The 25,277-nt window shown below is 41.2% G+C and overlaps 1 protein-coding gene across 2 annotated transcripts in view; it reads left to right on the plus strand.

Moving 5' to 3' along the window:
* Window positions 1-25,277, plus strand: part of NXF1 (nuclear RNA export factor 1) — a 125,721-nt gene that overhangs the window by 57,590 nt on the left and 42,854 nt on the right. For both annotated transcript variants that reach the window (XM_075837298.1, XM_075837299.1), the window contains exons 6-9: window positions 9,694-9,771; window positions 9,913-9,982; window positions 10,063-10,151; window positions 13,419-13,526. In XM_075837298.1, the coding sequence (XP_075693413.1) occupies window positions 9,694-9,771; window positions 9,913-9,982; window positions 10,063-10,151; window positions 13,419-13,526 (345 nt within the window). The remainder of the gene's footprint in view (window positions 1-9,693; window positions 9,772-9,912; window positions 9,983-10,062; window positions 10,152-13,418; window positions 13,527-25,277) is intronic.

The raw sequence follows: 25,277 nt of genomic DNA on the forward strand, positions 1-25,277 counted from the left end.
AACGATGCAAAAACAAATAATTTTAGTTCAAAAGTGTGTTTATTGTGCATAAGTCGTAAAACATAAAAAAACCTCAACATATGTGGTATCGCCGTACTTGTACTGACCCATAGAATAAAGGTAATGTGTTATTTACGTCGCACAGTGAACGGCGTCAATTTAAAACGCATAGAACAATGGCAGAATTTCAGTTTTTTTTTTATAATCCCCCCCCCCCCCCCCCAAAAAAAGTTAATAAAAGTTAATAAAAAAATATGTACCCAAAAATGGTGCTATTAAAAAGTACAACTAATTGCACAGAAAAAAGTCCTCATACAGCTATGTAGACGAAAAGGAAAAAAAAGTTATAGCTCTTTGAATGCGACTATAGAAAAACGACTAAAATAGCTTGGTCATTAGGGCCTAAAATGGGCTGGTCACTAAGGGGTTAACTAATTTCTAATAAAAAGAACATTTATGATCACATGTGGGGTATTGTCGTACCCGGGAGAAATTGCTTTACAAATGTTGGGGTGCTTTTTCCTCCTTCATTCTTTGTGAAAATTAAAAAATTCAACGTTTTAGTGGAAATGTTGATATTAATTTTCACGGCCGAATTCTAATAAATTCTGCAAAAGACTTGTGTGGTCTAAATGCCCACTATACCCCTAGATAGATTCCTTAAGTGATGTAGTTTCCTAAATGGGGTCACTTTTGGGTGGTTTCCATCGTTTTGGTCCCTCAGGGGCTTTGCAAATGCGGCATGGCGCTGGAAACTAATCCATCAAAATCAGCGCTCCAAAATCCAAATGACGCTCCTCTTCGTCACTATACCCCTAGATAAATTCATTGAGGGGTGTAGTTTCCACTTTGGTTTTGTTTTTTCTGTTTTGGCACCACAAGACCTCTTCAAACCTTACATGGTGCCTGAAATATATTCTAAAAAAAAAAGGCCCCAAAATCCACTAGGTGCTCCTTTTGCTTCTGAGGTCCGTGTTTCAGTCCATTAACACACTAGGGCCACATGTGGGATATTTCTAAAAACTGCACAATTTGGGCAATATATATATAGAGTTGCATTACTTGTGTAAAACCTGTTACAGAAAAATACTGTACTACAAATGAATTTTGGGGAAAAAAAATAATTTGTAAATTTCACCTCTACTTTGCTTTAATTCCTGAGAAACGCCTGTGGGGTTAAAACACTTTTTAAATTCCTTTTTGGATCCTTTGAGGGGTGCAGTTTTCAAAATGGGGTGATTTATGGGCACTTTCTAATATATAAGGCCCTCAAAGCAACTTCATAACTGAACTGGTCCCTAAAAAAATGGGCTTTAGAAGCAATCTCTCATATTTTCAAGAAAATTTCAAAAGTCCTAAGCCTTGTAACGTCCTGGAATTATAAAAATGTTCAAAAAACTATGCAGACATAAAGTACACATATGGGATATATGAAATAGTAACTATTTTGTGTGGTATTACTGTGTCGTCTTACAAGCAGATACATTTAATTTTTACAAATTTTCTCAAAATTTGGTGTTTTTCACACAACTATTGGATTTATCAACCAAATTATTTTACTAACATCGAGTGATTCTGAGATTGTTTTCTCGTGACATATTGTACTTTGATAAGTAAAAGCATTCACAAGTTATTACTACATATGGTAACACATGTCATATTTGAAAAAATCGGCTTGGTCTTCAAGCCAAAACCGGCTCCGTCCTGAAGGGGTTAAAGGATGTGAAGGAGTTACAGAAAAGCTGCCAAAGTGAAGCCTTTGTTGAGCCCAACAGGGCAGAGTGCCCAGGTGGTGAATCCACCGTGCCTCCTCTTGTAGAAGTTTACGGTCTAGATTACCGGTTCTAGGGTCCAACTTAATCTCGGTGACACCCCAGAATTGTAATGACCGAATGTTACCATCATGTATAGATCGAATATGTCTGGATAGAGGTGTATCTTCCTTTTTGTTTATAGTACAGAGAACGGGCCGGACTGGGACTTAAAATCAGCGCGTAACTAAACGTTCGATCAACTTTTTTTATTTTCTAGCAGCGTGTCTAATATAAATATAATTTGTAATATACTTTATTAATGAATTTGGGCTCCTTTTCGTGTTGTACGTGTTTTAAATGGCAACTCTGACCCTGTTTTACTATGTTTTATTTCTTGTATTTATCCTGTTGCTAGCAGAAATCCGTACACCGTTTGAATGTATCGGTGTACGGATTCTGCTGCCTATGAGTACGGGTGGGTGGTGGCCCCGTCCTGACGTCAGATGGGCACGCCCCCATCGTGACGTCAGGAAGGTCTCTGCCTCTATACACTACACAGTTCTCTTTAGTGTAACCTGCAGCAGCAGAGCGCATGGAAGAAACTGTGATCAGCTCTGCTGCTGTCCGGAATATAGTGTGTGTCAGAGGCACTCAAGCAGCAGAAGCGCTAGTCTAGCGGCGGCTCTGTCCCCTCTTCCCCCTGTCCACTGTACTATAACCGACAGTAGCAGAGGAGAATGACAGTGCTGCTACTGTCCGGACTATAGTGCGTGTGAGTGGCGCTCCAGTAGCAGAAGCGCAGGTCTGGCGCACCCTCCCTGTCCACTGCTAAAACCGGCAATAGCATTTTTGATTGGCAGGGCAAATGACTTATCCCGTCAATCAGTGCCTTTCAACAACAGAAGCGGTGCGATGTCTTTCTGCCCTGCCAATCAGTGTCATAAGGCAGGTACAATTAGTGCATGAGGGGGTGGCGGCAGCTGGTTTCAATGGCGCCGCCGCCCAGGGCCAATTATAGCTTTTCTGCTGCCTGAGGCGAAAATTGAAATTGCGCCCCCCAGATCTTGATTGGCATCCCCCTGACTGTTCTACATTACTACCAGCCTTCTGCTTTGCCTTGTACTCCCCTGGCATGTGCGGTGCAGTGATTAAGCCGGGCAGAGTACAACTCGCTGAACGGTGCGTGTTCATGGAGTAAAAGGCAATGGTGCATCCAAGAAAGTTGGAGGGGACTGGTAGTGATGTATAACAGCCAAGGGGGATGTCAACCAAGCATGGAAAGGTGGGTTTGCAGTTAGGACTGTGTGACTACAGGATAGCGGCACCGACCCATGACCCTTTATATAGTAATTCGCATATAGCGTGCACTGTTTTAAAAGTTGATTTTAAAGGTTTTGCTTCATCTGAAACAAACATACAGGGGAATGTTTGGAAATATTGTCAGGTCATGTATTACCGCATGGTGGTGGTTCAAGGGATTGAAACTACCAGACAGGTTCTGATTAAACATACAATGAATTGCAACAACGCCACCTGCTCTACACCAGAACCAAGCTTATTACATATATACAACACCAGAACCAATCTCAGTACATATTTACAGCACCATAACAAAGCTCAGTACATATATACAGCACCAGAACCAAGCTCATTGCATATACATCTCCAGAACCAAGCTCAGTATATATATACAACACCAGAACAAAGCTCGGTACATATATACAGCTCCAGAACCGAGCTCGGTACATATATACAGCTCCAGAACCGAGCTCGGTACATATATACAGCTCCAGAACCGAGCTCGGTACATATATACAGCTCCAGAACCGCGCTCGGTACATATATACAGCTCCAGAACCGAGCTCGGTACATATATACAGCTCCAGAACAAAGCTCGGTACATATATACTGCACCAGAACCAAGCTCATACATATATACAGTACCAGAACCAAGCTCAGTAAAAAAACATTTCAGTACTGAGATCATTTGCAAAGTCAGGTTAGCAGTTTCCAGTATGACCTGAGCAATGGTAAAGATATACTGGGAGTTGCTTATACCCCAAACAATAGTACCCTCCATCATCTGTACAGATCATACAGTAATAATTAGGCTTCATTCACACCTGCGTCGGGGCTCCGTTCATGTGTTCCATCAGATCTTTCCGTCAGGGGAATCCACGAACGGAAACCATAGCTTACCATTACCATTGATTTCAATGGTAACGCTTCTGTTGCTAATGGTTTCCGTTTCGCAAGTTTTCTGTTTTTTTTTTTTTGTTTTTTTTTGAGGAATCAATAGAGTAGTCGACTGTATCCACCTGTAATCTATCACATTTAAGTGACTTAGATGTGATCTGTTGTAGGAGGAACCTGCAGTATTTAAACTACGAGTGAAATAAATACAGCTATAGCGCTCTCCATATATATATATATATATATATATATATATATATATATATATATATTATACACACGTACACTTCACACACACTATATGCCCACATCAGACACACAAATATGCACATTACATGCACACATTATACACACATAAAGTGCACGTTGTAAACATAGAAGAAAGGCAAAGAATGGATCCAGCGCCGAGTCCTTTTGGGTCTGTTTAAAATAGGAAGCTTCTTCCAAGTTTTATTGCCAAAAGAGATAAAAACAATTGCGGTAATGGTAGATATTCCCGGGGTACAATGGAGGGATTGTAGCAGTGTGAGCGGTGCCTACGCGTTTCTGACTAGAAGCCATGACTAAGGACGCAGTAGGCGTCAAACACGTAGGCACCGCTCACACTGCTACAATCCCTCCATTGTACCCCGGGAATATCTACCATTACCGCAATTGTTTTTATCTCTTTTGACAATAAAACTTGGAAGAAGCTTCCTATTTTAAACAGACCCAAAAGGACTCCGCGCTGGATCCATTCTTTGCCTTCTATGTTTATACATGTGCCGACACGAGGACCCGTGCGCGATACCATACATCTGTGATAAGGTGAGCTGGAGGAACCCTCCTATTTGTTTCCATTGCACATTGTAAACACACATGCACTTACTTTTATGTAGGATAATTGTGAAGGGAGTTCAGCAGTTGATGGGGGGGATTCTTCACTTCAGCTCACAGCCCGACACAGAGCCCGTCGACAGTCTCCCCTCCCTCACATCCCAACTGGTAACAGCAGGAGGAGGAGGAGAAGTTGTGTGAAGAGCAGGGAAGGGGGGCCGGAGGGGGATATTTTACACAGGGAGATTTAGTAATAGCAGCACAGACCACGGCTGCTATTACAGTCGGACGGCAGTTCTTAGCTGCTGTGCCGGCCGCCCCCTTACAAATGCTATACCCTGCCGCCTGAGCCGACACTCATCGTTTGGTCGGCCCAATGTTCAGCGGCCCGTCTGGCATTTGCCAGACGGCCAGTCCGGCCCTGTACTGAGATGCTTCGAAATTCTTCTCCTCAGTTCCTGAACAATTTTGCCCACACACAATTTTGGACATGTGCACTTTGCTATGTAAATAACGCCACTGCTTTGGCAATTAATTGTCTGCTCTTGTAGATTCTCCCATCTGAGGGATTACAAAAATTCTAAAAGGAACATCTTCCGCAGGAATGAGAGCCTATAACCGGCGATTTAAGCCAACACTGGGATGCAGAAGATGGTTTAGAATAATGATGATGCACCAGATAATCACACAGGTTTTTTCCTCTTCGATAGGTAATAGTGTGGTAGAAAAAGCATCACAGGGATCCGAATCCGCACGAATGATAGGTCAATGTTTTTTTAAATCTTGGTAACCGGATAGGAACAGGCATCAAAGGTGCCAATACATCTGATGCTGGTGGAGGACGGCGTTGATTTCTGACTATGGTCATATAAGAGGTCCTTTCTGTCTCTCTCCCTGGCACATGCCCTATGTAGACATTTCTTCGGGTAGCCACGCGTGAGAAACTTAGAAAAAAAAAGTCCACCACATTCAATTTGAAAAGATCGCTTATCCAAGCATTTTCTCTTGGCTCCCAAGTATTGTCCTATTTGAATGCTCTTCTTAAGAGCGGGAGGATTGGAAACTTCCCCAATGTAAAAAGCGATTTGTGGCTGTGGATTTGCGGGAAATATCAGTCTGGACACCACCACCAGGGTCCAGAGAGATCTTAAGATCCAGAAAACGGATTTCTTTGTGATGTATTTCATGGGTGAATTTCATACCAATGGAGTTGTTGTTAAAGAGGCTCTGTCACCAGATTATAAGTGCCCTATCTCCTACATAATCTGAGTGGCGCAGTAATGTAGATAAGTGGTTTTTATTTTGAAAAACAATCATTTTTTTAGCAAGTTATGAGCAATTTTAGGTTTATGCTAATTCATTTCTTAATAGACAACTGGACGTTTTTTAACTTTTTTCCAACTGGGCATTGTAAAGAGAAGTGTATGACGCTGACCAATCAGCGTCATGCGCTTCTCTCCATTCATGTCCATCTGTAGTCACAGCGTGATCTTCAAGATCACGCTGTTCTATGAGTAAGTCCCACAGAAACTTTACTGAAGTGTTGAGTGTGAATAGACATCGTATCCTGGCTGGAGGCAATGTCTATTCACTCTCAAGACATAAAGTTAATGTGGAAGTATGTGACAGCACAGCGAGATCATGCTGTGCTGTGAATACAGATGGACATGAATGGAGAGAAGTGTATGATGCTGATTGGTCAGAGTCTTACACTTCTCTATACAACGCCCAGTTGTTTTAAAAAAAAACAAAACAACAAAAACGCCCAGTTGTCTATTAACCCGTTAGTGACCGCCAATACGCCTTTTCATGGCGGCCACTAACGGGCTTTATTCTGATTCATATGCCTTTTTATGGCACTGCACCAGAATAAAGTAAACAGAGCAGGGAGCTGTCAAATCTCCCTGCTATCAGCTGCCAGAGGCAGCTGAGGGCTGGGGTGTCCCTGCTCTGCCGGGTGAGATCGATATTAGTATCGATCTCGCCCGTTTAACCCTTCAGATGCGGTCCGCAATAGCGTGCACCGCATCCGAGTGGTTTTTGGAGAGAGGGAGGGAGGGAGGGAGCTCCCTCTCATCTCACTGACACCCGGCAATAAGATCGCCGACTGTCTGTGTCGCCAACGGCAGCCGGGGGCATAATAAGGCCCCCAGGTCTGCCTGTAGCGAATGCCTGCTAGATCATGCCGCAGGCATGACCTAGCAGATGCCTGTCTGTGTTAAACGGACAGGCAGTAATACACTGCAATACAAAAGTATTGCAGTGTATTATAATAGCGATCGGATGATCGCATATTAAAGTCCCCTAGTGGGACTAGTAAAAAAGTTTAAAAAAAAAGTTAAAAACCCACTTTTTCCCCTTACAAACTGCCTTAGTATTAAAAAAACAAAATAAAGTTAAGTTACACATTTGGAATCGCCGCGTCCGTAACGACCCAGACTATAAAGCTATTACATTACTTAACCCGCACGGTGAACGCCGTCAAAAATTAAATAAAAAACGACTGAAAAATTGCTGTTTTCTTTGAAAAAATGTGATTAAAAAGTGATCAAAACGTCGCATCTTCTCAAATGGTACCAATAAAAACTACCTGTCTTCCCGCAAAAGAAAAGCCTTCATACAACTGCATCGCCGAAAAAATAAAAACGTTACGGCTCTTCATATATGGAGACAAAAAACCAAATAATTTTTGGGAAAAAACATCGTTTTTACTGTGTAAAGGTCGTAAAACATACAAAATCTATACAAATTTGGAATAAAGTTGTTATTTATACCACACGGTAAACGGCGTAGATTTAGGACGCAAAAAAGTTAATAAAAGTTATTAACCCCTTAATGACCGGGCCATTTTGCACGTTAATGACCAAGGATTATTTTTTGTTTTTTCACGGTCGCATTCCAAGAGTCGTAACTTTTTTTATTCCGTCGACATAGCCGTGTAAGGGCTTGTTTTTTGCGGGACGAGTTGTATTTTGTAATTGTACCATTTTTAGATGCTTCTAACATATTGATTAACTTTTATTAACTTTATTTTAGGAGAGAATTGAAAATAAGCAGCTATTCCAGCATTAATTTTCGCGTTATAAATTTACGCCGTTTACTATGCAGCGTAAATAACATGTTAACTTTATTCTATGGGTCGGCACGATTACGGGGATACCAAATATGTCAAGGTTTTATATGTTTTCCGAAGTTTGCACAATAAAAACCCTTTTAGAAAAAAATTGTTTTTGCATCGCCGCATTCCAAGAGCCGTAACGTTTTTATTTTTCCGTCGATGTGGTCGTACGTGGGCTTGATTTTTGCGGGACAATGTGTAGTTTTCATTAGTACTATTTTGGGGTACATAGGACTTATAGATTAACTTTCATTTAATTTTTTATGGGAGGAATGGGAGAAAAGAGAGAATTTTGACGTTGTTTTTTGCGTTTTCTTTGGACGCCGTTCATCCGGCGGTTTAATTAATCTGTTCATTTTATTGGTCAAGTTGTTACGAACGCTGGGATACCATATATGTGTATGTGTGATTTGTTTTGACCGTTTTACTAAATAAAACCACTTTTTGGGCCAAAAAAGTAGTTTTATTTGATTTTCACTGTAATTATTCTTTTTTTTTTTTTCACAAACTATTTAACTGTTTTACATTTTTTTTTTTAGTCCCACCAGGGGACTTCACTATGCGATGTGCTGATCGCATATATAATGCTTTGGTATACTTAGTATACCAAAGCATTATTGCCTGTCAGTGTAAAACTGACAGGCAACCTATTAGGTCATGCCTCTGGCATCGCCTAACAGGCAGATGCTGAAGGCAGACCTGGGGGTCTTTGTTAGACCCCCGGCTGTCATGGAAACCCGACCCCTTGAGAAAGCTACAAGCGAAACGCGCGTCGGGGCGCACTTCCACACTCTGGGTCACACGATTCTCCTCAATATGGGTAAGTGCATTCACTGGATTCATAGGGACACTTGTTATTTCCCCAGGAACACTAGTTTCCTTAGGCAAATGGTATAATGGTCCGGTCTGCTGTACTTTTTGTATTTACATCTTATTATTTATATAATTTTTATAGATATACCCTGTGTAAGAGTAATTCCGATTATCAATGTAACATGTATACTCTTATGTGACTTAATATTCCGCTTTATATTGGTATTGTGACTTAGTCAAGGACTCATTTTTAGATTCTCTGCTTTTTGTTCTATGTATTTATTATCAATAAAGATGTTTAATTTCTTCAGTTGTGGATATATATGGACTCTTTTTCTCTGGTTTATTATATATTGTTAGAGTCTTTATCTCTAATTGTGTCATATGGATGGTTGAGATTTCTTCTCCCACCCTTATACCTATGTCCTGTGAGACTTCGCGTCTAAAAAAATTATTAGCAATATGAAAAATAAAAATACTTACTCACCTACAGCAGACTTCTGTCTTCTCCCCTGCGCCGAAATAGAAAATCTGTCAGCGAACTGTTTCTATTGTGGCGCATCGGACCTAGAGATGCGCCTGAAATATTAAGTTATTAATAATTCTGGCGCATCAACGAGCTCACCCCTCACATGCAGCCACTCTGCAAACTACCCCACACATCATCCTCCATACACACGCACACTCCCCCACACAGGCAGACTCTCTGAAAACACCCCCCTCCCCACCCCTAACCCACACACAAACCCTCATCATTCATGCAGCCGTGCCACACACAAATCCCCCACAGAACATGCACAGTTCAGAGTTAGAACGGCAGAGGCATAGGAGATAGTTGGCTTCCGTCCATACTCTCTTATTCCCTGTAGCTGGTATCAAGGAGATGGGGAACATTCATAAACAAGGATTCATGACCACATTTGATGGAAAAACATGTACAACATTTAATGTTTTATATGCACACATACTAAAGTTTATCAGGGCTTCTTTCTATTTCAGGTCACCATTTTGATCTGTCCATGTCCTCCACCAGAGATTCCAAAGAATATGGCAGATGAAGAAATTGTACACGTAAAGGTATTTCAGATATTTAGCATCATTGCTTATTTGCTGAACTCTTAATGTCTTTTACTGAAAAGTACAAAAGGTAATAAAGATATTAAACTTGCCTTATGCCATAGAAGTTTTACCTGTATCATTGGGTCTTTTGTCCTGCAGAACTGTATGCAAAAACGATATGATGGAGCTCAACAAGCTCTTAACATGAAGTCCGTACGTACAGATACAGGTAAAAATACAAATTGGTTTCCTTATCCACTATGCTCCCTTATTCTATATATTACTCATTCTCCCTTTCTTTTGGCATAGACCTAGTTGAAAACAAAGTAGACCTCATTCTGAACCGGAAGACTTGTATGCAAGCTATGCTACAAATCATAGAAGAGAATGTACCAGAGGTGAGATCTTCTTTGTATAGTGTATCTGGATTTAAGACCACATTTTTATTTTTTTTTATATACTTTGTTGCTTTCACAACAGCTTTTAACCCCTTAAAGACTGAAAAGGTCTTGATGAGCAGCTAAATTTTTCAGTTTTACCCTCTCTGCATTTCAGCAGCCATAACGTCTTTTATATTTTCATTGACGTGGCCATATGAGGCCTTGTTTAAAGCATGAGAAATATATATATATATATATATATTTTCTGAATATAAGAAGCAGCGATTCTCTGCATCGTTTTTTAGATTAATTCTTGAGGATATTACAGCTGTTTAGATACCTAATATGTGTAGGTTTTTTGTTTTTATTTAGTGTAGGGGCAATAAAATATATATTATGCAAAATAACGTGTTTTTTTTTTTTTACACTTTTTTTAATCCCATTAAAGGGAATGTGTTGCCAGAAAAACATGTTTTTTTTTTTAAAAATTAAACATTTAGTGTGTGGGTGATTAAACATTGTTCAAATTTTTTTTATTTTTTTGCACGAGTCCAGGAAATATTATAAATTATTTCTAATTTATAATACTACCCATTTTTGGTCACTAGATGGAGCTGTTCCCAAAATTGCAGCATTGCAACATTGGGTTAAAAGCCCTCGCTCTAGTGAGCTCTCAGCATCCCCCCCCTCCTTTATCCTGGCTAGTGCCGGGATAAACGAGGGGTTTGAACGATGTAACCTCCTACACTGTGTGTCGCCATTTTTTGAGCTAACCCACAGTGTAGTAGGTTTACATACAGTAGTAAACACACACGAACATACATTGAAATCTCTTACCTGCTCCTGCCGCCGCGGCTCCCTCCGGCCCGTTTGCTGTCGCTGGTGCAAGTGCACAAATCGGAAGCCGCGACCGGAAGTAGTAATATTACTGTCCGGCCGCGACTTCCGGTCCACAGGAAAATGGCGCCGGACGGCGCCAATTTCGAATAGGACTGTGTGGGAGCGGCGCATGCGCAGTTCCCACACAGACGCCGTACACTGCAGTCAATGGGACGGGAGCCGTTCGCAGTCCCTATGGGACTGTGGCTGCCGTATTCCATGTCTGTATGTGTCGTTAATCGACACACACAGAAATGGAACAAAAAATGGCAGCCCCCATAGGGAAGAAGTAAAACACAAACACACAAATGAATATAAACGTTTTTAATAAAGCACTAACATCTTTAACATATAAAAAAATAATTTGTGATGACACTGTTCCTTTAAGGAATAACTTTATTTCTAACTTTTTTTTTTACTTGTAACTTATTAGCATACTCCTGTTTGCTAATACATCATACTGTGTCACCATGACACAGGCTGCTATTAGGGCAGCACATAGTGTGCCTGAACAGCAGGCTTACTGAACAGACAGCCCTGGGGTCCTTTGTATGTCCCAAGGGCTGGCTACAGAAGGATTCCCCGTTATTTGAACACATCACCGGGTTTCCGATGACTAGATCAAAAGGAACTCCCCGCTTTGATCTTGCCGCTGTCACGGACCATGGCGATCAAAGGGTTAAACAGCTGGGGTCCGAATGTTTTCTGACTCCAGCTGTATTCAGCAGGCTGCTCTAAGGTTAGGAGTTGTGAGGCCTCATTCACACGACGGGGTCCAAGTGTCGGCCGGGAAAATCGGCCGATTTTCCCGGCCGGTTTGCATCCGTTCCGGGCCACGTTGCCGTTTTTACCGGCCGATTTGGACCCCATTTGCAGCCGTTTTTTTCCCTGACATGAACACATATTCCATAGCAACAGATGCCTAATTAATCTACACATAGATAATGTTCATTCCAGGTCTTTCAAGCACAGGAATTTCCAAAAACGTCTGTTTATATGGAGTTGGTGTTTATTTCCTCCTCACCTCCATCTGTTCATGCCATGTCTACCAAGCATAAAAAAAATCATTATGCCCTTTTTTTATATTATCTTCACATTACTAATAATGTTCATTCTTTTACTTCATTAGTTTTCAACATTTCTTTTGTATGTCCCCCTGGACAGAGCGCTTGATGTCTCTGTCCATATCTGAATAGGGACATCAGGGGCAACTCCTGAATTGGAATCTCCATGTGGCCGGTGATTCCACTTCAGGAGTTTCCCCTGATGTCACTGTCCATATATGGACAGAGACATCAAGCGCTCTGTCCAGGAGCGGAATCCCCGAACACATGGGGATTCCGCTCCTTCAGGGAGCTAAAGTGGGGTTAGCACATAGAGCAGGGACGAAGCTACAGCAGTAGCAGCCGCAGCAGCTGCTAGAGGCGCCATCGGCCATGGTAGATGTCGCCGCTATGGCTGCTATAGTTGTAGCGACGCCTGAAGAAGCTCCAGGGCGGAAAGGAGGCTGATTCGCCGGGCCAGGGAGATTTGGGAAGGGAGCTATCACAGCGCCCCCTTCCACCTGCTGTACACCCCAGCCCTGTCACACAGTACCCCTGCACATAGTAGAGCAGGGACTTCGCTTCAGCAGTACCCCCAAAGTGTTACCTCCAGCATACAGCGCTTCTTCTGAATGGAATACACTCCTCCTCCTCACATGCACTCTGCGCTGTGAGGAGGAGGAGAGAGTGCGCGAGCGATGGTAGACCCGGCCATCACTCGGGACACATTCCGGTGATGGCCGTGTATTACCCAGCCCCATAGACTTCTATGGGGGCCGGGTACCCGGCCGAAAATAGGGCATGTCCCATTTTTTGACGGCTGGTTTTCCCGGCCCGTCAAAAAATCGGTTGTGTGAATAGCCCCATTAGGGGTCTATTGTTCCTAATGCAGCCGGGTGACGGCCGATTTATGAACGGCCGTCACCCGGCTGGGAAAGCCTGTCGTGTGAATTCCGCCTTAGTTACAGCTCCTGCTTAGAGTATGAGCTGGAGGAGCGCTCATCAGCCTCTTCTACATCGATGCCAAACGACGTCGCTGTAGACGAAGGACATGCACCGCCTGCCGTCAAGACGGTGGGAGGTCGTTAAGGTGTTACTAGTGATTCTTGCCCTAGAATCTGTTTAAAGCTTAAATTTCGGTTGGGACCTACCTGTGTTACGTAAACATTTTTTAACATTTCTGGAACATCACTCAAAAGCGTTTTTCTTTTTACAATAAAGTTTGTAGTATGAGAACTATGATTTTTATATAGCCCACAATAAAGTTTTTCATAACGTCAAAAAAAAAAAGCCATTGGTTTTCATTATCAATTGTATCTGAATCTGACTTTTTTTATTTTTTTTTGTTTATACATTCAAACAGCTGCTGTCCTTGGATCTCAGTAGCAACAAGCTCTATAAACTTGACCATATGTCAGAAATTCATCTAAAGGCTCCTAATTTGAAGATTCTTAACCTTTCTGACAACTTGGTGAGTCCCTTAATCTATTTTAGTTAAGACTGTAAGGTCAGTGCTACACTATGCCTTGTTCAGCACCAGCTGCAGACAATCCATGCAGATATAATTGGATGATGCAACTTTTGTGGAACTGAAGTTGTGGAACACTTTCCTGTTACAAAAAAAGTAAATGGCAAAAAGTGCTATTAACAGTTGTGTGGCAGTTTTTCAATTCACTTCTATTAAATCGGTCGTCTAATTTTTTTTTTTGCGATTCCAACCAATGTGAAATGCCTCTTGCTGATCGCAGTGGGTCCGATTGCCGGCCACCTCTGAATCACCTCTAATTGTCAGGGCAAGAGGCTGGCAAGTGTAAATGAAGCACTCACTACACGCATGCTAGTCAATAGGCATGTATGAGCTGGATCCTTCAGAGTGAGCAGTGGTGCTCTGTTACATTTATATGCCTTTAGCGCTCCAAGAAATGCCTTGCCTACAGGGTCCATGATGTACAGTCAGTTGGGCCGACCATTTTAAACTGACAGACTGGTCCTATGGACCCCAAGGCTGTCTGGCAATGATACCTGTTGGGAAATACCTTATAAGATACCTGTTAATTTTATATGCACAGGCAGTAATGTATTGGAATATATAGAGTTGCAAGAAAAAAATAAGTGAACCCTTTGCAATGACATGGATTTCTGCATTGATTACAAAAAAATATGTTTAGGTTTTTATTGAAGTCACAATTGTAGACAAAAGCAATCTGACTAAACTAATAACACAAGCAGTTAGCACTGTTCATGTATTTTTATTGAGTAAGCATCCACAGTGCTGGGAGAAAGTGTGCCTCTGTATTTATGAGTTCAAGAGCTAATTTGCAAAAGGTGTTTCAATGAAGGCGATGAGACTGTAAGTGTGGGTTTCACGGGTGCTTTCACCGTTAAAGGCACACACAGCCTGGTTAATGACAAATCTGTTATGCTCCAAAAAAAATAATTAATTAGTGTAAACCATAAATCGAAACAAATCAGAAGACTACTTTGTGGAGCTGGAAAAGCTATAAAAGCACTGCTAAAAAGCTGGTTTTAAGTCAATCCATAGTTGGAAAAATTGTCTATAGATGGCGAAAATTCATGACTTTCTAATTTCCCTGGGAGTGGGTGTTTTGTTAAGATCACTCAAAGACCGCAACAGGCAATTCTGAAAGAGGTGAGAGAACCTAAGTGCTTGTCCACACATAGCGGAATTGCGGCGTATTTTCCATCTGGAATTGCGGACGGAAAATACGCAGCAGAATACAGTAGCAGCAAAGTAGGTGAGATTTAACAATTCTCATCCACACTGCGTAAAAATTCCGACCAGAAACTGACCTGCGGTGTGTATTTTTTGCACCGCAGCATATCCATTCCTGCTGTGGAAAGTTGACTGAATTGCTGCGTTTTTCAGAGGAGAGGTCACTATCTCCCAGCATTGTGAAAAACACCGCAAAATCCACACCGTTTTCTGCAGTAAAAAACGCAGAAAATGGTGTGTTTTTGCCGCAGCGGAAAAGTCTTCTACTTTCAACGGAATTGCTGCGAAAATTCCGTTACTTGTGGTCAAGCCCTTAGGGTAACCGCAAAAGGCCTACGGGAAACTTTACAAATGGCAAAAACCTCTTTTAACCCCTTATTACCGAAGGTATTTTAACGAGTGTCGCGAAAAAAACAATTCTATATCAATTTGCTTTTAGTGTTTTATTTTAAAAAAAAATAATTATTTGTGTTTGTTTTTACTTTTTTTTTAACTTTTTCTTGTCTATGGGGGCTGCCATTTTTTTTCCCATCTCTGTATGTGTCGATTAACGACACATAAAGACATGGAGTACGGCACATACAGCCCCATAGTGAATGCGAACGTGGCCCGCAGTGCATGCGCCGCTCCCACACAGTCCAAATTTAAGGTCTTCGGCCGAGCGACGTCCGGCGCCATTTTCTTGTGGACCGGAAGCCGCGGCCGGACAGTAAGTTTACAACTTCCGGTCGCGGATTCCTGACTTGTGCACTTGGAGCGGAGGGAACAGATGGAGCGGACGGACCGGAGGGAGCGGCGGCAGGAGCAGGTAAGTTATTTCTGTGTATGTACGTGTTTTAGTGTGTGATTACTACTGTATGTAAACCTACTACACTGTGTTTTAGCTCAAAAAATGGCGACACACAGTGTAGGAGGTTTGACCGTTCAATCCCCTCCTTTCTCCTGGCACTAGCCAGGATAAAGGAAGGGGGATTCTGTGAGCTCACTAGAGCTAGTGTGTATTCTCAAATTTTGCAGCATAAAGCAACGTGGTTGCTTTACCACATGCCAATGCTGCAATTTTGGGAATTGCTCCATCTAGTGACCAGCACTGGGAAATGTTATAAATTAGAATCTAATTTATAATATTTCCTGACTCGTGAAAATTAGAACAATGTTTAATCATTTATACACTAACTGTTTAACTAAAAAAATATATATTTTTTTTCTAGCGACACATTACCTTTTAATGACCAAGCAATTTTTTAAGTTTGTCCATCGTTGCATTCAAAGAGCTATAACTTTTTAATATGACTTTACATTTTACGCAGTTTACTGTGTGGTATAAATACCATAATAACTTTATTCATTGGGACGTTACGATTGCGGCAATTCCAATTTTTATTTTTTTTTTTATACCAATGATTTTTTTTTTATTTATTTATTTATTTTCCTGACCTAGCTGTATGAGGGCTTTTTGTTTTTGTTTTTTTACAGGATGACTTGTAGTTTTTAATGGTACCATTTTGGAGTACATGGTTTACTTTTATTTTTTTTTTATTTTTTTAAGGCAGGATGAACAGAACTGCTTTTCTGGCATCTTTTTGTTTTTTATTTTTATTTTTTAAGTCTTTCACCGTTCGGGTTAAATAATGAAATAATTTTATAGTTGGGGTCATTACGGAGACGGTGTGCCGATTTGGAGTGAGAGAGAGCCCCCTCCCTCTAAAACCCCTCAGATGCGCTATTGACCGCTGCATCTGAGTGGTTAAACATGATCGGAGACCGCTGCTAGTGGTCTCCGATCTATGCCCTGAAGCCCCTAGCCTGTTAACAGCCTGGGACAGCCTCATAGGCTTCCTGTCAGTGTGACTGTCAGCGTCACACTGACCATTTATAATACATTACACTACTTAGCTGCTATAATACATTACACTACCTATCAGTGCTGCAGGACTTCAAGTAAAAAGTTAAAAAAGTAATAATAATTTATAAAAATGTAATAAGTTACAAAAACAAAAATGCTTTTTTTCCTATAACAAGTCTTTTATTATCAGAAAAAAATGAAACTGTTAAAGTACACATTTGGTATCACCGCGTTCGTAACGACCCAAACTATAATGTTGTTTTTCCCACACGGTGAACACCGCAAAAAAAATGAATCAATGCCAGAATTACTATTCTTTTGGTATTCACCCCTCCCAAAATATAGAATAAAAAGTGATCAAAATGTCGCATGTACCCCAATATAGTACCAAGAAACACTACATCCTGTCCCGCAAAAAACAATCCCTTACACCGTTTTTTTGACTGAAAAATAAGTTATGGCTCTCAGAATATGGTGACACAAAATAAATTTTATACAAAAGTGATTTTATTGTGCAAATGCCACAAAACAAAAAAAAAACTATATACATATGGTATCGCCGTAATCGTATCGACCCGCAGAATAAAGTAAAATGTCATTTATAGCGCACGGTGAACACTGTAAAAACAAACAAAAAAAAAAACACATTCTCAGAATTTTATTTTTTTTTTTATGTCACTGCTGGAAAAAAAAATCTAATAAAAACTGATCAAAAAGTCACATGTACCAATGAAAACTACAGATTGTAACGTAACAAATAAGCCCTCACACAGCTCCAGTGGAGAAAAAATAAAGTTCTTGCGCTCAGAATATAGCTACAGAAATTGTGCGGAGCGTTCCAGATGCGGATAAGATTGGGCACCATTCATCAGTGCGACACTAGCCACATATCTATGAATTATTTATTTACCGCATTATTATACCCTCTTCTTATACCCTGATGTAGTCCGCACAGATTACATATGCCCCCACATTATAAATTGAAATACCAGCAAAACCCCAAACAGAACTACTGCCAAGCTAAATCTACGCTCCAAAATCCAAATGGCGTACCTTCACTTTTTGAGCTCTGCCGTGGGTCCAAACACCAGTTTATTACTATATATGGGGTATTGCCGTAATCTGGAGAAATAGCTTTACAAGTTTTGGGGTGCTTTTTATTCTTGTAAAAATTTATTTATCTTTAATAATTTTTTCAACAAAAAAAAGTAGATTTTAATTTTCACAGACAAACTCCAATAAATATAGTAAAAGACCTGTGAGGTCAAGATGCTAACTATACCCCCAGATAAATTCCTTGAGGTGTGTGGTTTCCAAAACCGTGTCACTTTTGGGGAGTTTCCACTGTTTTGGCACCACAAGACCTCTTCAAACCTGACATGGTGCCTAAAATGTATTCTAAAAAAAGAGGCCACAAACTCCTCTAGGTGCTCCTTTGCTTCTGAGGCCTGTGTTTTAGTCCATTACCACACTAGAGCCACATGTGTTATTTCTAAAAACTGCAGAATCTGGGCAATAAATACGGAGTTGTTTCTCAGGTAAAACCTTCTGTGTTAGACAAAAAAAATTTATTACGAGTTAATTTCGGGAAAAAAAAAAATGTGTCAATTTTCCCTTTACTTTGCTTTAATTCCTACGAAACTCCTAATGGGTTAGGAAACTTTCTAAATGCTGTTTTGGATACTTAGAGGGTGAAGTTTTTAAACTGGGTTGATTTAAGGGGTATATCTAGTACGTAAGGCCCTCAAAGCCACTTCAGAACTGAACTAGTCCTTGAAAAATAGCCTTTTAAAATGTTCTTAGAAAAATAAATGTTCAAAAAACGATGCAAATATAAAGTAGACATATGGAATATGTCAAATAGTAAAAATGTGTGGTATTACGTTCTGTTTTACAAGCAATTTTAGATTTATGCTAATTAATGCCCAACTGGGCGTTTTTTACTTTTGACCAAGTGGGCGTTGTAAGGGTCAGTTCACACAGTTTTTTTTTTTACGCCAAAACCATGTCGGCAAACGCGCCAAAAATGCCTCCCATTGATTTCAGTGGGAGGCGGAGGCGTTTTTTCCTGCGAGCGGAAAAACCGTCTCGCGGGAAAAAGGGACATGCCCTATCTTCGGGCGTTTACGCCTCTGACTTCCCATTGATCTCAATGGGAGGCAGAGAGTATTTCGCTGTGTTTTTTGCCTGCGGCGCTCAATGGCCACGGGCGAAAATCGACGTGCAGGCGTAGAAAATCTGCCTCAAAATCCAAAACTGAATTTTGAGGGCAAATTTTCCACCTGCAAAAAAAACTGTGTGAACCCAGCCTATAGAGGAGTGTTTGATGCTGACCAATCAGCGTCATACACTCCTCTCCATTCATACTCAGCACAGCGTGATCTAGCGAGATCATGCTGTGCTGTCATATACACCATGTTCCAAATTATTATGCTCACTGGATTTAAGTGTCATAAACATTTAATTATTAGTTTTTCAATTAAACTCATGGATGGTATCTTTAGGGCTCTTTGGATCATTGGAATCGATCTCAGACACATGTGATTGGTTTGCCAGGTGTGCCCAATCAAAGGAAAACTACTTAAGGGCTTGTTTACACGAACGTGATATACGTCCGTGCAACGCGTGTGATTTTCACGCGCGTCGCACGGACCTATATTAGTCTATGGGGCCGTGCAGACAGTTGCGTGATTTTTACGCAGCGTGAGTCCGCTGAGAAACTCACGACATGTCCTATATTTGTGCGTTGTTCGCGCATCACGCACCCATTGAAGTCAATGGGTGCGTGAAAATCACGCATGCCACACGGAAGCACTTCCGTGGGACGAATGTGATTCGCACAACAGCTGTCAAACTATGAATGTAAACAGAAAAGCACCACGTGCTTTTCTGTTTACAAACATCCAAACGGAGTGTCATAATGATGGCGGTTGCGCGAAAATCACGCAGCCGAGCATCATACGGGCTGACACACGGAGCTGTTAAGTGCCTTTTGCGCACGCAAAACGCAGCGGTTTTTGCGTGCGCAAAACGCAGCGGTTTTTGCGTGCGCAAAACGCACACGCTCGTGTAAATAAGGCCTAAGAAGGACGTTCCACATTCTTAAGCAGGCCACAGGTTTCAAGCAATATGGGAAAGAAAAAGGATCTCTGTTGCCGTTAAGTGTGAAATAGTGCAATACCTTGGACAAGGTATGAAAACATTTGGATATTTCAAGGAAACTTAATTGTGATCATCGTACTGTGAAAAGATTTGTGGCCGATTCAGAGCACAGACTGGTTCGTTCAGATAAAGGCATAATGAGGAAGGTTTCTGGCAGACAAATTAATAGGATTTGGAGAGCAGCTGCTAAAATGCCATTGCAAAGCAGCAAACAGGTATTTGAAGCCGCTGGTGCCTCTGGAGTCCCGCGAACCTCAAGGTGTAGGATCCTCCAGAGGTTTGCAAGTGTGCATAAAGCTATTATTCAGCCACCCCTAAACAATGCTCACAAGCAGAAACGGTTGCAGTGGACTGAGAAATACATGAAGACTAATTTTCAAACCGTGTTTACTGATGAGTGCCGTGCAACCCTGGATGGTCCAGATGAATGGAGTAGTGGATGGTTGGTGAATGGCCACCATGTCCCAACAAGGCTGCAACCTCAGCAAGGAGGTGGCGGAGTCATGTTTTGGGCTGGAATCATGGGGAGAGAGCTGATCGGCCCCTTTAGGGCCCCTGACGGAGTGAAAAAGACCTCTGCGAAGTACGTAGAGTTTGAATGACCACTTTCTTCCGTGGTACAAAAAGAACCGTGCCTTCCGTAGCAAAATTATCTTCATGCATGACAATGCACCATCTCATGCTGCAAAAAATACCTGTCTCGTTGGATGCTATGGGCATAAAATGAGAGAAACTCATGGTGTGGCCCCCATGTTCCCCTGACCTCAACCCTATTGAGAACCTTTGGAGCATCCTCAAGCTAAATATCTGAGGGTGGGAGGCAGTTCACATCGAAACATAAGCCCTGGGAGGTTATTCTGACATCCTGCAAAGATATTCAAGCAGAAACTGACCAAATACTGAAATTGAATAGATGCAAGAATTGTGAAGGTGATATCAAAGAATGGGTCCTATGTTAACATGTAACTTGGCCTGTTACTTTTTTTTTGATTGAAAGAACTTTTGATTTCTGTAAATATGATGACCTGATGCTGCAAATTCAACAAATGACCATTTTAGTTCTCTTTACAAACTTTGAAATTATGCACAATAGAGATCAAAACATTTTAAACAGTGCATTTTGAGTTTTTTACTTCTAAAAAAAAAATTTGTTATTAGGAGATTTGTTCAATAAAATTTGCATTATACTCCCAACGGTTGATGGCTTGAAGATTATACTGACTGTCATTTGCTTCGACTATTTAGAAAAATCAGCGAAAAATAACATTTGCATAATAATTTGGAATGCGGTGTACACCCACATTAACTTTACTGATGTGTCTTGACAGTGAATAGTCATCCCCCCTCCAGCCAGGATGCGATGTCTATTCACAATCCCAACACTTTCGTAAAGTTTGTGTGGGACTAATGTCAAATAATGGTACAAATGATAAATGGGAGATCTTAGAATCCACTTTGTAGAATTATAGTTCAAAATGTATTCCTATAGGTAACAAGTATATATGACTAAAATTAAACCCCACGTGACTTACACCTTCTCTAAAAAGGGCAATATATGACAAAAAGGGCTATCCGAGGGTAAAGCTTATGCGCCGCTCCCACACAGACCAAAAGGAAGGTCTTTGGCAGAGCGAAATCCGGTGCCATTTTCATGTGGACCGGAAGCCACGGCCAGACAGTAAGATGACTACTTCCGGTCGCGGTTCCGGCCATATGTTTAAGGCAGCGAAGACGCAAGGTATAGGAGCGGAGGCGGCAGCAGGAGCAGGTAAGTTATGTTTGTGTATGTGATGTGTGTATTATGTTCGTGTTATATTGTCTGATTACCACTGTATCTAATCCTCCCACTGTGCATTCGCTCAGAAAATGGCTGCACACAGTGTAGGAGGTTTGAAGATTCAACCCCCTCCTTCTCCTGGCACTAGCCAGAATAAGGGAGGGGGGGTTGTGTGAAGACACTAGAGCGAGTGTGTCTACCCCAAATTTGCAGCATAAAGCAATGAGGTTGCTTTACTGCATTGCCAATGCTGCAATTTTGGGAATTGCTCCCTCTAGTGACCAGCACATGGAAATGTTATTATTTTAAGGACTATAGGTTTAGAAAGCAGAGTTTGTAATTGGATTAAAACTCGTCTCAAGGACCGTATCCAGAGAGTTGTGGTCAATGGTTCCCACTCTGATTGATCCCCAATTTATAAGTGGTGTACTCTAGGGTTCCGTTCTGGGACAACTATTATTCAACTTATTTATTAATGATCTAGAGGATGGGAATAGCACTATTTCTATTTTTGCAGATGACACCAAGGTATGTAGTAGTCAGTCTATGGAAGATGTTCGTAAAATACAAGCTGATTTGACCACACTAAGTGTTTGGGCATCCACTTGGCAAATGAGGTTTAATCTAGATAAATGTAAAGTTATGCATCTGGGTACCAGCAACCTGCATGCATCATATGTCTTAGGGGGAGCTACACTGGGGGAGTCACTTGTTGACAAGGATCTGGGTGTAGCTGTAAATCATAAACTAAATAACAGCATGCAGTGTCAATCAGCTGCTTCTAAGGCCAGAAAGATATTGTCGTGTATTAAGAGGCATGGACTCGCGGGACAGGGATATAATATTACCACTTTACAAAGCATTAGTGAGGCCTCATCTAGAATATGCAATTCAGTTCTGGACTCCAGTTCATAGAAAGGATGCCCTGGAGTTGGCATAAATACATAGAAGAGCAACTAAACTAATAAGGGGGCATGGTGAATCTAAGTTATGAGGAAAGATTAACAGAATTATACCTATTTAGCCCTGAAAAGAGATGACTAAGGGGTGACATGATTAACATATATGAATGGCCCATACAAGAAATATAGTTCCATGTAAAACCGCCTAAATAGACAAGGGCAATCCCGCCGTCTGGAGAAAAAAAGGTTCAATCTCCAGAGGCAACAATCCTTCTTTACTGTGAGAACTGTGGATCGCGCAGGAGCTGGTCACAGCAGGAACAGTAGATGGCTTTAAAAAAGGCTTGGATAATTTCCTAGAACTAAAAAATATCCGCTCCTATGTCAATGTATAGAATTTTTGTTTCATCCCTTCCCTTTTTCAGATTCACTTGGTTGAACTTGGTGTGGAAATGTCTTTTTTTTTTATTTTTTTTATTTTCTTTTCAACCGTACTAATTATGTTACTAAAACCCACTGGTAGGGAGCAAAGGTCCAAAATGCCTCCAAGGTTGTGCAAATCTAATTTGCAAATGCAGGAAACTTTTGGTGGAGGGGATTGCTACTAATGGGGGATCTGCAGGTTATAAAAGTTAAGGGTTCACACATTTATATTTTATTTTTTTGTGTTTTTCCTCCCTGCACTGTGAAAGTTTACACAATGTGGTCAATAAAAGACATGAACAGTACAACTGTTTGTATTTGGTTACATTGTGATAACAATCAGACCACATTTTATTAGTATTCAATGCAGGTAATTCCAAAGGATTTACTTACACTTTTGGCAACTATACATATTCGAATACATTACAATTAAGTTAAAGCGGCTCTGTCACCAGATTATAAGTGCCCGGTCTCCTACATGATCTGATCAGCGCTGTAATGTAGATAACACTGGTTTTTATTTTTAAAAACTATCATTTTTGAGCAAGTTATGATCAATTTTACTAATTTGCTTCTTAATGACCAACTGGGCCTGTTTTTACTTTTGACCAACTGGGCGTTGTAGAGAAGAGTGTATGACCCTGACCAATCAGTGTCATACACTTCTCATTATTCCAGCCCAGCTTCTTTCACTGCACAATCACACTGTGCTGTGGATCACACTGGGCTAGAACAATGAGAAGTGTATGACACAGATTGGTCAGGGTCATACACTCCTCTGTACAACGCCCAGTTGGTCAAAAGTAAAAACACGCCCAGTTGGTCATTAAGAAACGAATTAGCAGAAATCGAAAATTGCTCATAACTTGCTCAAAAATTATTGCTTTTCAAAATAAAAACCACTTTTATTCTGATAGGCGCTGTAATGTAGATATGTAGGAGATGGGGCACTTATAATCTGGTGACAGAGCCTCTAACTCCTTTCCGCTTAGGCCACTTTTGACCTTCCTGACAGAGCCTCATTTTTCAAATCTGACATGTTTCACTTTGTGGTAATAACTAAGGAATGCTTTTACCTATCGAAGCGATTCTGAGATTTTCTCGTGACACATTGGACTTTAAGTTAGTGGTAAAATTTTGTCCATAAATTCAATATTTAATTGTGAAAAACACCAAAATTAAGTGAAAAATTGCAAAAACTTAATTGGGGAAATGTTGCCCTGGTACAATACGTCGACCGTCGCTACCAGGTGATGTGCTTGGGCCCTCGCCTGCCTGGTTCCCAAATAGAAGTGCCTTGATAACTACCTCTTGAAAGTTAAGGAATGTACCTGTCCGGCCTGCATATTGGGAGAGCACGTAAGCATTCTACATTGCCATCTGTACAATGTGCACGGCCAGCTTTCTGTACCATGCCTTTGTTTTTTGCAGGGCACTATACACCTTTAGTACTTAATCAGAGAGATCAACCCCGCCCATGTACTTATTGTAGCCGATGATGCAATTTGGCTTGTGGATCACTGTGGTGGTACCTCGTTCAGGGACAGGGTTGCTGCCGCTGCCATCAATTGTGGTCAATATAAGGACATCGCTCTTGTCCTTATATTTAACGAACAACATGTTCTCGCTGCATAGTTCCCTGCTCTCACCCCTTCTGTGGCGTTGGCTAAGCAGTGTTTTAGGGAGGCTCCTCTGATTTTTGCGCACAGTAGCGCATGCTGCAGTACCTGGCAGAAAGGCACCTAAATAGTGGAATGCTGGTATAGAAGTTATCCACATAAAGGTGATCACCCTTGTCCAGCAATGGGTGTATTAAATCCCACACTATTTTCGCAGGACGGGGGGTGGGGCATTCTTGGGGTTCAATAATAGTTCTTCCCTTCGTAAACCCTATACGTGTGTGTGTGTGTGTGTGTGTGTGTGTGTACCCAGATGTACTCTCACACAGTTTGTACAATTTAATTCCATACCTTGCCCTCTTATTGGGCAGGTTTTGGTTGAATTTACTCCCTTTAAAATGAACAAGGGACTCGTCTATGGAAATATATTTATTGGGGTTGTACACTTGTGAAAATTTGGTGCTGAAATGTTCAATGACTGGCTTGATTTTAAATAGACGGTCAATTGTGGGTTTGTCCTGGGATGGGCACTGTGCATTATCATTATAATGCAAGAATTTTAAAATCACTTCAAAGCGAGTCCAGGACACGGCCATGTGGTAAATTGGGGTGTTGTACAAAATATCCGCACTCCAGTATTGCCTAATCTCTGGCTTCCTCACTAGTCCCATATGCAGCACAAGTTCCCAAAATTTCATCTGCGCTGCATCTACACCTAACAAATGATGAAGTGGGGTTTTGGGTTAAAAATTGTTGGGC

The sequence above is a fragment of the Rhinoderma darwinii genome, chromosome 9 (genome assembly GCF_050947455.1).
Source record: "Rhinoderma darwinii isolate aRhiDar2 chromosome 9, aRhiDar2.hap1, whole genome shotgun sequence".
In the NCBI taxonomy this organism is placed as follows: Eukaryota; Metazoa; Chordata; class Amphibia; order Anura; family Rhinodermatidae; genus Rhinoderma; species Rhinoderma darwinii.